Genomic DNA, 14,799 nt, shown 5'->3' on the forward strand with positions numbered 1-14,799 from the left:
AAGAGATAAAGAGATAAAGAGATAAAGAGAGATCAACGAGGGAGAGATTAAAGAGATTAAAGAGCTTAACGAGAGATTTATTAAAGAGAGATCAACGAATTCCCTCAAAACCAAATCGATTTTTGCGTAGAATTTACACCAAGGCTTCCTTTCCTGTAATTACGTGGACGTACTATATACTACTTTCTTGTGTTTATCCTCGTGTTACTGTAGAAAAAGAACATTACCAGAGGTGGGGATAAGAGAGGTGGAGATGGAGTTGGATTGCAGTATTGTGTATATAGTAATGTTGTACCTGGAACTATTCTTCTTTTGATAAATGTATACGAAATTAACAATAACATTTTTTGTTATAAACATTGTGGTGGCATTTTTAATATCAATCGATATATACAACAGAACAGCATTAAATGGTATATATATATATATCATATAAATGCCAAATTCGTAACATTTCACGGTTTATATAAATTAATATTTTATACGATTTATACAAATTACGGTTATACAATCTATACAGATTAGTTAAAACTACATCCCAACAACGAGTTTTCTCTTTCGCGCAGATATAAAACACTTACACATTACACATTACACTGTGCACGACAATGTAAACAGTGATGTGCCAATATTGATGCGTCACACCAGGGGGCATTGCGAGTCGGGATGGAACAAATGAATGAGAGTGGCGTGAACCTATGCAGGAGGGAAGGAACAACAGAGTGGAGTGTGGAGTGAACCTATGCAGGAGGGAAGGAACAACAGAGTGGAGTGTGGAGTGAACCTATGCAGGTGGAGGGAACATCAGAGTTAAGTGAACATAAACAGGAGCAGGGAACAATGATAGGGACGCGAGTGACCACACGCACTCCACCACTCCCCCGCGCACATCCCACCCCCCACCGCGGGAGACAGATGGACCGAGAGCCGGGCGCAGCCAACATTGGACGGTGGTCATCAGGATATCCGGCCCCCGCGCTCAGTACCCGTCCGGCAGACCTCCCTTGCGCCAGTCGGAGCAGGCGAGCAGCGAGCGTTGTTCGTTCGAGCGCAAAACCTCGATCGCTTGCACTACCGAGTCGCCGACGGAGAACTCGCGCAGCTGGTGCCCCCTGGTGGCGAGTCCACGCAGGATGCTCTGCAAAGACGTACGGCGAGATCGTTAAATGGCGGCGGGGCAGCAAGCGCGTGACGGCGTGACGGTCTAGTAGAGTAGTTACGTATGTAGTAGTAATAAAGTAACTCAGTAAACTAAGTCCCTGTAGTTACTAAACTACAATAACTAAGTAGTTATAATGTGACTAAGTAGTATAAGAAATAGGTAGCTATGTAAGTGGTAGTACTAAAATTACCAAGTTAAGTAAACTAAGTACTTGGTTTTTAGTTCCAAGTAACTTAAAAACGTGAGCTTTTTTATACGAAAAAGAAGACGCGCTCCGCAACACATTCTCGAGACTTCTCCTACGACATATCTGCAGCAATTGCTCTACTAACAAATGCGATCGGTTTGTTACAATGGCCTTCTTCGTCTTAATTTGGCACCGATTTGCTCTCGCTTGCTACATTCTGAGGGTAAATTCGCTTAGGACGTCGTTAGGGATGTTACAGGCTAACGGTCCATTAGGAGTGTTCCCAACTTTGATATTATTAATGATTAATGATTAATGATTAATGATTGATAATCCTAACCCTAACCCTAACCTATAACATAACCATTAACCATTAATGGATTTAACATTTTACTCCTAATGGAGTATCACCCCTGTTACAGCTCCCCATATCGTTACCTTACTGAATCCTGCCTCATATGTCAGCTCATTAGGTATCAGCTGATGATGCAGCCTCTTCGTATCTATGGCAACGTTGAGCGGCTGCTCGAACCAGTGGTTGTGTGCGAACGCCTGAAATAGTGCAATTAAATGTCATGTAAAATACTGCAATCGAACATCAGGTTGATACTGCAATCAAACGTCAGGTAAAATACTGCAATCGAACGTCAGGGAATTACTGCAGTCAAATGCCAGGTTAATACTGCAAGCAAAAGTCAGGTAAAACACGGCAATCGAACGTCAGGTAAAATACTGCAATCGAACATCAGGTTGATACTGCAATCAAACGTCAGGTAAAATACTGCAATCAAACAAAATACTGCAATCAAATGTCAGATCAATATTGCAATCAAACGAAAGGGTAATACCACAACCGAACCGGGCAAATGCCGTAATTACGTGTCAGAAAAATCAAATGTAGCAAACATGGCAGCCATCTGTGACTTGTGCTCCCACCTCTGAGCGGCTACCCACACGTTGCAAAATCCTACATATATCACACATGCAATCTTATCACAGTGTTATCCACAGCAAACGACTGCCGAACGCTCGCTTGTTTTCGCGCCGAACCCAAGGCCACACACTTACACACAACAAAAGCTCGTTTTCGTCAGACGTCAGTTCTCAGTATGTTATACGCGGCAAACGAACGCCGACCGTTCGCTTGTTTTCGTACCCTACCCCCAGAAGAAACAAAAACTTTTTTGGTTGTCCCGGAGGACAACACAAGGAGTAGCATATGGGTGTCCTCTCAAGAGTTTTGGTGTCCGCGCTATTAATTTAAACATGTGCTCATGTGCTCTGCTCACGTGATTGCTCAGTGCTGTAAATCAAAAGGCCCTAATCATGTACATTTTGTACGTATGCAGTGACAGCAGACATGGCCATTCGCATTGTTTCACTCAGTATATGAGAGAATAACATATTGTAATGTGGTAAACTGATTCTGGGATCACATGACGTATTAAAAATAGTACCATAAGAAGTTGGCATGAAATTTATTCATAAACATTACATTAAGTTAACTACACTACTAACATTACTAACACTCGTGTCAAGGTCAACAGATATGAGTAAAAATTTGAAAATGAACACGAAACTGTGTTGTTAAACACGTTGATGTTGATACTTTGTATCAAGCAAGCAGACAATGCGTCTAGACTGTAGCGTTTGGCAGCGTATTGTGGCAACCCTGGCCGTATGTAAAATGAACGCGCGCATTATGAAGATAAAATTTATAGAGTTGACACCGGGGACAACGGCACGGAAGCAATTTGTAGTTGCCCGAGAGAAAATCCAGTCGTCACGGACGACCGGACGACTGTTAAAATTGAGCACTGCTACCCACCGCCACACTCTTACACACAACAAAAGTTATACATATCCTTATACGACGTTACCCACGGCGAACGAAACACCAACTGTTCGCTCGTTTTCGTCGGTCGTCAGTTCTAAGCAACGTTCGCTTGTTGTCCCGACTGTTCTCTTGTCATTGCCGCGCACTCACCCAGGTCGTCGCGGAGGGGATCAGCGACCCTCCCGAGGCGCCGACGACGAGTCTCACGTCGCCATGGCGATCGACGAGTATCGCCGGGCACATCGACGATACGGGTCGCGCGCCCGGCCGGATGAAGTTGGACGGCGACGGCGGGAGGTCGAAGAAGTTGGTCGAGTTCGGCGACGAGAAGTCGTCCATCTCGTTGTTCAGGATCACGCCAGTAGATGGCGACCTTCGCATCGCGCCGAACCTGCGAAACAAGAGAGCATCGCTAGTCCGGCCCACGAGAAAAACAAGAGAGCGTCGCTCGTTTAGCGCTTGAGAGAAACAAGAGAGCGTCGCTCGTTTAGCGCTTGAGAGAAACAAGAGAGCGTCGCTCGTTCACCTCAAGAGAAACAAGAGTGTCGCTCGTTCAGGAAAGGAGAGAAACAAGAGAGCATCGCTTGTTCAACGCTTCAGAGATACGAAAAGAGCTTCACTTTCCACGCTTGAGAGAGAAACAAGAGAGCGTCGCTCAGCCGGCGCTCAACAAAAAAACAAGAGAGCATCGCTTACAGCGTGTTGATGGTGCTAGTGACGGACACGGCGTCGCCGTTGCTCGCGACAACGGCGACGTCAGACGTGCCGTGGTCGTCCCCGCCGCCCGTCTTCACGCCATAGTACTCCGGGTCGTGGGTGCTGCCATCTGTGATGCGCGCCCGCAGACCCGCCGCGTAATCGCTCGAAGTCACGTTGTTCACCAGCTGTCGAAAGCAATCGCGTTGCCACGGTGAGAGAGAAATTCGGATCGGTCGTTGGTTGGCGTAACGAGACGAGGCTCGTTAGCGTCCTAACGAGGTTACGCCCCCGCCCGACGCCGACAGCATTCGTTACCGACATTTGAATGTCGTACTTAATTACTGCCGCTTAAACGTCACACTTACTTTTTTTTTTTTTTAATTTCACTTTGTAACACATATAACAAACGATGCGATTCACTACGCAAATGATTAACAAAGAGTCAAAATTAACGGTCGTTATACGAACGATAAACGAGGATCGTTATATAATGCGATATTTTTCGCACACCGATTAGCATTGTCATTGAAAGATTTTGCCACTCTCGTTATTTTAACGACATTTTCCGCCGATAGATGGCGGAACGTGTACGCACCTGAGTCATGTTGACGTATGCCGGGTCTCCGAGCAGGAGTCTGTGAGCGTAGCCGAACTTGAACGCCTCGGCAACGCGATGGTACGTCAGCTGCGTGACGTCGTCCGTAGCAATGCTGCCCGAGTCGAACTTATACCCTGCGAGAGACAGACGCGGGATAAGAAGACTATAAGACAGCGTGATTGACTAGCAGAAGATAATGAAGACAGAATGAGAATAAATTTATGAATAGAATTATACAGAAGACAGATGAATTTACTAAGATGAGAGAACAGATGATGCAAGAGAACAGACAAAACCTGGGAGCACGGATAAATTTCGTCGAATCGATTGTGACGAATACGTTCGGTTCCTAAGACGATCTTGGCTGTGTTAGTGGAGATATTTGTAGGATGGAACTATTGACAAAAATACTTTGGGGACTTTCTGTAAGAATACTGTTCTTAGCTTTAGCCTCGATGGCGTGACGGACTCGATGAGCATTAGAGACATGGGGAGAAGCTTGACATATACATCTATACATGCATATATACATACACGCTTGCATACACATACTTATGTCGATATTATATATATATTTATATTTAAATGTGTGCGTGTGTGTGTATGTGCGTGCATGTGTCGGTGTGTGTGTGCATGAGTGCGTGCGTTTATGAGTGCGTGCGTACGTGCGTGTGTGCGTGTGTGTATGTCAGTAGGTGTGTATGTGTGCGTACGTGCGTGTGTGCGTGCGTTTATGAGTGCGTGCATGTGAGCTTAGTATGGACGTCACAACGCCACCGCCGACGCCACATTACCGTCGAGAATGGCCGTCGCGAGCAGGAGCACGGCGCCGCCACCAGGGGGCGGCACCGAGTGCAGGACGTCGCCGTCTCGCTGCATCTTCACGCTGATCGCATCGCGAACCTTGACCTCGTAGCGCCGCAGGTCGTCCATGCTCATGTTGCCACCTGGTGGGGAAAAAAGTCATGGTGAGTCAGCAGCATTGTGTATAATACTGTCAGTCATGCCATCAGAGGAATAAATACATGCTATCACTTTATACCTCATGCTTGCGAAAAATTACTATAAACATAATATTATTAACAACAACAACAATAATAATAATAATAATAATAATAACGACAAAAACAAAAAAAGCTGAAGAAAAAAGAACAAAAAAAAGAATAAAAAAAAAGAAGGAGAAAGAGAAAAGGAAAGAAAAGAAGAACAGAAACAGAAAATGCAGCAGCAGCAGCAGCAGCAGCAGCAGCAGAAGAAGAAACAGAAGAAGCCCCCGCCACCGTCGCCCCCGCCGACGTGACTCACCGAACTTGTTGACGTCGGCGACGAGCTTCTCGCCGATCTCCCCGTCGTAGAAGATGGCGTCGCTGCCGTTGAGCGCGATCGCCTCGAGCGTGTCAGCGAGCCGCGGCACACGCATCACCTCTCCCGCGCGGTACAGCTTGCCCGTGCGCGGGTTCACGAGGAGGTCCCTGCATGCGCGCGCGCGCGGAAACACAAGAACGTCACGCGATATGTAACGTCACGCGATGCTGCGAGATGAAACGTCATGTGATAACGACGCGAGACGCGACACACAACAACGCGAGACATCACGTCACGCGAAACAACGATGTGTTATGCAGTTACACAGTAAAACAACATCTATATAGTCTATATAACAGACACCTGTGTCTATGAAGCTAACTAACTTCATGGCTCTTCCTCCTCAAGTGGCAGTTATACAATAAAACCATTTGTACACAACAGACACCTCTGTATAAAGGACACCTTCAGTACTCCCACCTTGAGTGGCAGTTACACAGTGAAACCACCTCTTCACAACAGCCACCTCTGTATAAAGGACACCTCTCTGTAAAGGACACCTCTCTATAAAGGACACCTCTCTATAAAGGACACCTCTCTATAAAGGACACCTCTCTGTAAAGGACACCTCTCTATAAAGGACACCTCTCTATAAAGGACACCTCTCTATAAAGGACACCTCTCTATAAAGGACACCTCTCTATAAAGGACACCTCTCTGTAAAGGACACCTCTCTATAAAGGACGCGCGGCAACTGACCTCATGCTCTCCTGCTGCATGATCAGGTCGGCCTTGATCTGAATCTTCCTGGCGAGACAGCCCGGACAGTTCTTGAGGAGAAATCCCTTCCGGCACAGCCGCACGGTCGGCATTATGAGATCCTTCCAAGGAAGTTTTCCGTATCGATCATGCGCGACCCGGTAACCGCGCAGCTCCCCGGGAACAGCGACGGCTAGGCCACCTGGTGGGGGAAAAACGCACGTGAGCGAGTCTCTTCTCGGATGTATATCGCGTTAGGTCAAAGGAGGGTCGTGGGGGGATACAGTACGATGCTAAACTATTACGGTAGATCACAGTAAGTCTACAGTAAGCACGGGATCTACTTCTCAGTTGAAGTACTAGTCAGTAACTCAAATAGCACGTGCTTATCATGATTCTCATGTTATTTAATGGGATATAGCATACACTTATCACCTTGTAATAATCACGTCGATGGAATAATCGAATATTAATGTCGTTAATCTAACGAGCTGTGAATCTTAGAATTATAATCTCTAGGAAATAAAAACTCTCTTATCTAATCTCGAATATATAATCTTAATCACTAGTAATTTCTCTGGGTTAATGCCTCAGCGCCTGCGTTACGGCGAGCTGCCATCTTGTACCGCTCACCGAATTGCGACGCGTCCGAATCGCCCTTGAACATATCCTCGGTGGCTCCACCTGGTGCCTCTTCGCGAGCGTCGATGACGACCGCCTCTTGTTTCTCTCTATCGGATTAAGACAACAGAACATCAACTTGTCATCAATGCTAGGGTTTCCATGATCGCACCGCACTAGACAAGACTCTTTAGACATTAATTTTTAAAGCGCGAACCATTTTTTCGCCGGCATTGCATCACATCATGTTCTTCATAATATTACGAGCACTCCTCCCTTTCCTCTACCCTCTACCGGTGGGTGGGCATGACACTACGGCACGCGGTTACAAAAACAAAATGGCATGCCTCTGTAGCATAAAATTATGCCCTCTATATTACTTCACCGTCCCATATTATATGGCCTCTGTCCATTTGCAACAAAAAAGCTAACATCCTAAGCAAATAACATACTATGTATAAATTTAGTATGAAAATAAAATAAATTCTAATAAAACTAAACTATAAATCGAACAAAAAAGCCAATAAAACAACGAAAAAACGAAACGAAACGGAAAAAAACAACACCATACACAGAAAAATACGCGCAAGCAAAAAAACAAAGCGAGCGCGAAACGGTCGCGTCACCGTGGCGACGGGAGGATGCTGGCACTGACCTTGAGTAGACGGTCATGAAGAAGCCGCCGCCGACGCCCATGCTCTGCATGCTCAGCACACCATTACACAGCAGCGTCGCAATGGCGGCGTCCACCGCCGAGCCGCCCGCACGCAGCGCGTCGCTGCAACAAACACACGAACGTGCCGTGAGACGACGAGCATCAATGTGTGCGTGTGTGATGCAAATCTGGCATCGTGGTTCACAACACTCTAGAGCGTTTCGACTCGCAAAGTCAGAGGGAATGTTCACAGATCCCGCGAGATGTCGTATACAGACTTGGTATCTGCTCACAACTGACAAGAATGAAGTAACACGCGGACTGGCAGAAAACTCACCACGACACAATTTCTCAAATGCTTGAGTACAGGGTTTGCTGTCTGTGAGCAAATACGGGGTGTGCTCAGACTGTATGATGTATGGGCTAAAATGCCTAACTGCAGCAGCGATTGATAACGCTTCAATTTCACATGGAAGCCACGTGACCTGATGTTTCCTGAGCTTAGCACTGAAAAACCCTGCTAACAGCAGCTTGTTATTCCTGGTTACATAGAATGTAGCCCCTACTCCACGATTGTTCACAGATCCGTCTGTCACGATCCAAAGCTGGTCGGAAGACCTAGGTAGTGAGATGCTCTTGTGAGAATTCAAAGATTTCTGGGCACGAGCGAAATGTTCACAACCTGTATCGTTCCACACAATCTTGTCTGCAGACAGTCGACCAGCTGTAATGTCTTCTAGTGGAGCTAATAAATGCGAGCATCCGGGTAGTACACGAGCTAGCATTTTGTATGCTCCAAGGAAGGACCGTAGGCCTTGGACAGTTTCTGGTTGAGGACATGAAGACAAAACTGCAATCCTATGTGGACTAGCAGACAGTGTTCCTTGTGACCAGACCCAACCCAAGATGTTAGTGGTCTTTGGACAAATAACTGTCTTTGAAGGAGACAGACACAAACCAGACCTGTCTAGAGCAGATAAAACTCGCTCCCAGTTGACCAATAACTCTACCGGGCTGTTTCCTCCACAATACAAGTCATCTGCCAACTTAGCCACACAGCCATCCTGGATACAGTCTCCAAGAACTCTGCTCATTAGCTCTTCCAGTGCAGTTTCCGAACCAGGCATGCCCATTGCACACCTTGTGTAAACACGCACACCACGAAAGGGGGTAGCAACTCCACAGTATTTCATAGATGTCTTTGATAACGGGATCTGGTAGAAAGCACTTGTGAGGTCTGTTGCAATGATATACTTCCACTGTGCGATAGTGCGAAGTGTAGATCGCATTTGCAACATGCTGCTGTAGTACCATCACCCCTGATTCAACCACTGGACATGATGGACGCCACTGATGAACTGCATATAGTTCCCCAAATAGCGCCATCAGATTTACATGCAAAATCTACACCACAATGTGTAAATGACGATACATCAATGTCGTGTGAACCTGACCAAGTAGAGGCTCCAACTACAAGACCACGACGTGCCCGGAAGCCCCCAAAGTATTTGAAAGACTATGTAACATAGTAGCTGTGCCGCTCAGCATCTGTATATACGTTTGTTTACGTCAAGAAACTATGTACTGTAAAAATGTTGGTATTTCATATACCATTGTCAACCATTATTGTGCATGTGGAAGAAGAAAGAAGAGGTTGCGCCACTACATGTCACTATACATGTATAGTGACAAGTGTGTACTACGGGAGTAGCAGTACAGTACAGTACTTATCTCCCTTCGTGACTGCGGGTCAGCTGACCGTACACGTCATCGCGTCGTCTTGGACCCGCCATCTTTTGCTAGGAGTTTCGGCGAGTTCGGGTCGTACTACATTTATGGACTTTATAAAGGTATGAACCTTCACCTATATTTCGTTGTGTACTGGCGCTGCATATGTTAGATACAATAATGTAACCCAAACCCAAGAGGATAGGGTAGCTTTATAGGGTCTCCTCCCTATCCTCTTGGGTTTGGGTTACATTATTGTATCTATGCTTATGTGTGCACGCGTGACTCTTCAGTGCTAAGACTTTGAGGAATAACAGCATAAATACCTGGTGTAAAGTTGTCGAAGTGTTCAAAAAGATAGGTGAGATGTCCATGTTGATAGATAAGTGTTAAAAAGCCCGATCATTTTACGTTTTGGGGATAAATTTTTGGTCACATCAGTTGGACCATTTGCTTAGATTACATCTATGGCAGAATGTGCTATAGCCCTGCGGCAGCGATCCGCGGGCTATAGTACTAGAGCTAACAATCGCCTAGCCCGACCAGGCTGTGCGACGGATTGTCTATACACAACTTAAATAATCGAATATAATCTAATATCTAATAGTAATATTCTAACCCTAGCAATACTGTTTCTTGCAATCCAACCCTAACAGTAACAGACGCCGTACAGTAAAGTTGAGTAACTACTAAACTAGCGTGCAAATGCACTAGCCACTACAAGCAACATGCACCTATATTTAATAATTAATCAATGTCTTATTTGGCACACGGATTGTTTACGAATCTAAACTCACCTGGGTGCACCTGTAGCTGTACTGTACCTGTCATAGAAATAATACCGGTATCTATATTATTTCTATGGTACCTGTACTCACTCGCTGTACCTTTTATCATCCATGACGCGTCATTGATGTTCGTCATCGTTTCCGTATAACAAGAGAGCATTACTTGTGATGATCCACACATGTTGATGACGTTTACACGCCGCATGTTTCTGCAACATGTGCGAAAGTACGCACGAAGGAACCGTCCTGGTTGTTTAGATCCGTATAGATTGTTTACAAACAAATAATCAGATATGGCGAAGAAAACGAAGACAGGGAAGTCAAGGAAGGACAAGTTTTACAAGTTAGCTAAAGAAACCGGTAAGTACAAATACGGTGATCGACGAAACACAAAACGCACTGTGAGTGTGAGTGTGTGAGTGTGACTCACTGACTGCAGTTAAGGCCAAGACACGCTCAAGGGGTCGGAGTCGTTGTCGTATCAGATTCAGGTACTACAGATATGTACCCGAGGTACATATATGTATACACAAAGTGTACCCGACTTGTGCTACGGAAGTGTACCCTAACCCTAACCCTAACCCTAACCCTAAACATACCTCATATAAAAATATAAACATAATACTAAACAACCTAAAACTATACCTCGGGTACATATCTGTAGTACCTGATACTAGTGATACGACAACGACCCCATCTGCCCAAGACACACTGCAGCGACAGCGACCGACCGTAACGACAAACGACTTTTCAGAAAGTTAGAAACTATTGTTTCCTATGAGCCATTGGCATTGCACACACACGCGACAACGACCGGCGACAACCTTGATGACAAAAATATTTAGGAACGTTTCTATTCTCCAGCGACAGTCGCCAGCGACACTTTACAAATAGCCAATCGCAGCCGTTTCCATCGGCACGTGACATTACGATTACGTCATAAATAACCCATAATGCTAGCCAAGACGTAGACTGGTCTCCGGCGCTAAACTCGCGACGCATGTCACAAACAATGGAGCCGCGAACCAGTCTAAATGCACAGTACTTGTATGCCTAATATAGGATTTGACATTGTCAAGCGTCACGTCAAGTCTGTAACAAGGACTGTATGATCAACTTCAAGATATGTAAATTGTAACTGAAAAGTTTCAGTTCTAGTTGATAAGTTCACTAAGTTATTGTTTGTGAATTGTAATGTATATGTTGTCGTGTTTGCACGTTTTACGTACGTATGTCATGAAATGGCTGAAATAACTAACGTCATGAACCCACCCTTTCAGGCTATCGAAGCAGAGCCTCATTCAAGTTGATACAACTGAATCGCAAGTTTGAGTTTCTGCAGAAATGTCAAGTTCTGGTGGATCTGTGTGCGGCTCCTGGTGGCTGGTTGCAGGTGGCATCCAAGTTCATGCCAGTATCGAGCCAGATCATAGGTAAGCACGTACACGTGTGATTGAATACACATCGATCGTATAAGAGATGAATCTGAAAATCGGAACTTTGAACTTCAACATCATATTGAAACAAATCCCTCCCTTGTCCACTCATATATCGTTATCTGGGAGACTTTAGCGCATCACACTGAATGTAACAACTTTGCTCGGTTGTTGTGAAGGTTAATTGCAGCCACTTTCTCCAGTTGTAATAGAGACAAAGTATACACATGATATATATCAAGTGATACGAGTAATCGACAGTAAACTGAGGATTAAGTTTGAGTTTTTGGCTGTAAAGTCTTGTGATGAATAAGCGAGTGCTACGTTTCTCGTTGCTAATTTGTTTAGCGAGATTAATTTCTCACGTTTCTTTGTTTCTAGGTATCGATCTTGTGCCGATAAAATCAATACCCAACGTCATTGCACTCCAGGGGGACATCACGACAGAAAAGAGCAGATTGGTGAGCTTGTGTTAAACAATATTTATAGTAAAGAGAGAGAGAGAGCGCTTAAGAGAGCTAGAGAGAGAGAGAGAGAGAGAGAGAGAGATAGAGAGAGAGAGAGAGAGAGATAGAGAGAGAGAGGGAGAGAGAGGGAGAGAGAGAGAGACATATAGAGAGAGAGAAAGCTGGTGAGGAGTGAATGAAAGAGAGAGCGAGAGGGGGAGAGAAAGAGAGAGGGGGAGAGAAAGAGAGAAGGGGAGAGAAAGAGAGAGAGAGCACGTAAGAGAGCTAGAGAGTGTAATAGAGAGAGAGAGAGAGCGAGAGAGAGAGAGAGAGAGGGAAGGGGAAAGGAAGGACGGCAGGAAATGCTAGTAATCAACCGAACAGCACACATGGTACAGTGCATTGCATACACTTATACTTGCGCTAATCTATATACTTACAATGCGTTCATCGACCGACAGCAGCATATATGCACTACCTAGATCAATTCGCAAACACACACGACCTCTCTACACATTTACCTGTCCATTCCCGTTCAATAGTTTTCACTGCAGCCATTTCTCTACCTCACACTCAAACTGCATACAGCGCCCCCTTCGTACAACTGACAGGATACGTTCAGTGCGAGAGCCAGAGCGAGAGCGCAATCTGTCTGTCGTGGAGTTTGCCTCACACCAACACTGCATCTCAACGCCGCTAGCTTTATTTATAACATCACCATATAATAACATAAATATAGACGAGCGCCACACGTCGTTGTTGGCATCAACTCTGTGGGAGACCCCACGGCGGGACGTCTGGAATCAGTCCAACGTCAATACAGAAAGCTCATACCGTTGATTTACATTGGTTAGCAGCAACCAGTGGGACCAAAATATAGAATGAGAGGGGTGGGAGGTGCCAACTAAGCTCGAGGAAATAGCAACCATGGAAATTCTCCGATGCTTATCTCTACAATTCTGCTGGTTGTCGTGGCAACACCAATGCATCCAAACGTGACCAAGTACTCTACCAGGGCTAACTAGAAAATCTATGTTCTTAATAACAGCACCTTACACACCTGATTACCAGTATCATGTTTTTTGGCTACGTGATCGACTGTGGCGAAATTTCGTTCTCAACAAATTGCTTTCTGCTTATTCATGTTAGTAAAGCTAAATGCAGTGTCATGATGATATATTGCATCTAGGTTTACTAACGCAGATGGGGTCGTTGTCATATCAGGTACTACAGATATGTACCCGAGGTACATATATGTATACACAAAGTGTACCAGACTTGTACTACAGAAGTGTACCCTAACCCTAACCCTAACCCTAAACATACCTTATATAAAAATATAAACATAATACTAAACAACCTAAAACTACCTCGGGTACATATCTGTAGTACCTGATACGACAACGACCCCATCTGCGTTAGTAAACCTATGCAATATATCATCATGACACTGCATTCATTGTCACTCATCATGTTGGTTGCTATCTGGCACACCTATATTCACGCGTTCCCCTCCGCGTATAGTAAAAATAAGTAAATGATTATACCTCTTCTTCCTTCTAACGAATAAAATCTCACACCAACACACGTAATTATCAGTTAGAGGAGAGGTTTTTTTAATCTCACAAGTTTTAATATTATTTGCTAATGTTCTTTGCCAAAAGGCATCAGGATCGTCTGCTGAATTTAGTCTACCAATCACACACAGCTGTAATAGCCGTAACAACCCATTAACTTGCCAGCGATCGAAATCAAACGTATCAAATGCCTTAATTTCAATCAACCTTTGGTGGGATGTCCCCATTGACACCGAGTCCTGCATGTCACGCCACCTAGTGGTCAGGCGGGATTTTGGACGCTTTTATGCAATAAGGACGAGTAACAAGTCAATAACAACACTGCCGGGGCATGCTTTGATTGGTGGAAGTTATATGGAATTAGCTCAATGGCTGATGTGCCGAGCGAGTTTTCCGAGTGGTGTGATCTAAGACACGGCACCTATGGGGGGACGGCTAATTATAAACTAGCTCTTTGTTCCATGGGCTACTGTTTAAGAAGAAATACAGACCTCCTTACCCCCAACATACACACACAACTAGCATTCAAACCATGAGAAGAGTGCGTAAAACAACCAACGAGTGTTTGCATCGCATTACCTTGGAATTCCAACTCTATGCCCGGCGACACCTGCATTCCTCCGGCTCTCCGTTCCATGTTCTCATCACTCATTGTCAATCATGATGGAAATCTGCGAACGACCTAAGGAGAAACGATCTTGTCACAAAACTGCACTCCAAACTGAAATAGCCAGAAACTTTTTTCTTCCTGATCATGCACCAGGTGGCGCTACAAGTATTGATCAAACGACTCTTCAAACGATATGACGTCTAGACTCTACCCCTAGAGAGCTATAGTATAAATTAAAACCAAGAGCTAACAATACTATAAAACGGAACTAAAACTAATGCTCATAGCGTCTATGTCCCCCAGGGTACTGCCGGAACGTACCCTGGTAACTATTTGATATGGTAACTTCTAGGGTTAGGGTTAGGGTTAGGGTTACAACACAGTAAACCTA

General features: G+C 45.0%; 2 protein-coding genes across 2 annotated transcripts in view; one reads left to right on the forward strand and one right to left on the reverse strand.

Moving 5' to 3' along the window:
• Positions 1-339: 339 nt before the first annotated feature.
• LOC106817722 (gamma-glutamyltranspeptidase 1-like) lies at positions 340-7,940 on the reverse strand. The gene is made up of 10 exons (XM_014822411.1): positions 7,824-7,940; positions 7,181-7,278; positions 6,548-6,749; positions 5,789-5,955; positions 5,278-5,430; positions 4,481-4,617; positions 3,883-4,070; positions 3,337-3,577; positions 1,788-1,901; positions 340-1,138 (listed from the first exon to the last, which is right to left on the reverse strand). Exons 1-10 carry the CDS (start codon positions 7,871-7,873, stop codon positions 980-982), a joined length of 1,509 nt encoding a protein of 502 aa, XP_014677897.1. The 5' UTR covers positions 7,874-7,940; the 3' UTR covers positions 340-979.
• A 2,603-nt stretch (positions 7,941-10,543) lies between these two features.
• LOC106817721 (pre-rRNA processing protein FTSJ3-like) overlaps positions 10,544-14,799 on the forward strand; it is a gene marked incomplete at its 3' end in the record, with an annotated part of 11,596 nt that continues 7,340 nt past the window's right edge. The window contains 3 exon segments of the mRNA XM_014822410.1: positions 10,544-10,699; positions 11,620-11,772; positions 12,157-12,246. Of these exon segments, the coding sequence (XP_014677896.1) occupies positions 10,633-10,699; positions 11,620-11,772; positions 12,157-12,246 (310 nt within the window).

The sequence above is a fragment of the Priapulus caudatus genome, unplaced genomic scaffold (assembly GCF_000485595.1).
Source record: "Priapulus caudatus unplaced genomic scaffold, Priapulus_caudatus-5.0.1 Scaffold1841, whole genome shotgun sequence".
In the NCBI taxonomy this organism is placed as follows: domain Eukaryota; kingdom Metazoa; phylum Priapulida; class Priapulimorpha; order Priapulimorphida; family Priapulidae; genus Priapulus; species Priapulus caudatus.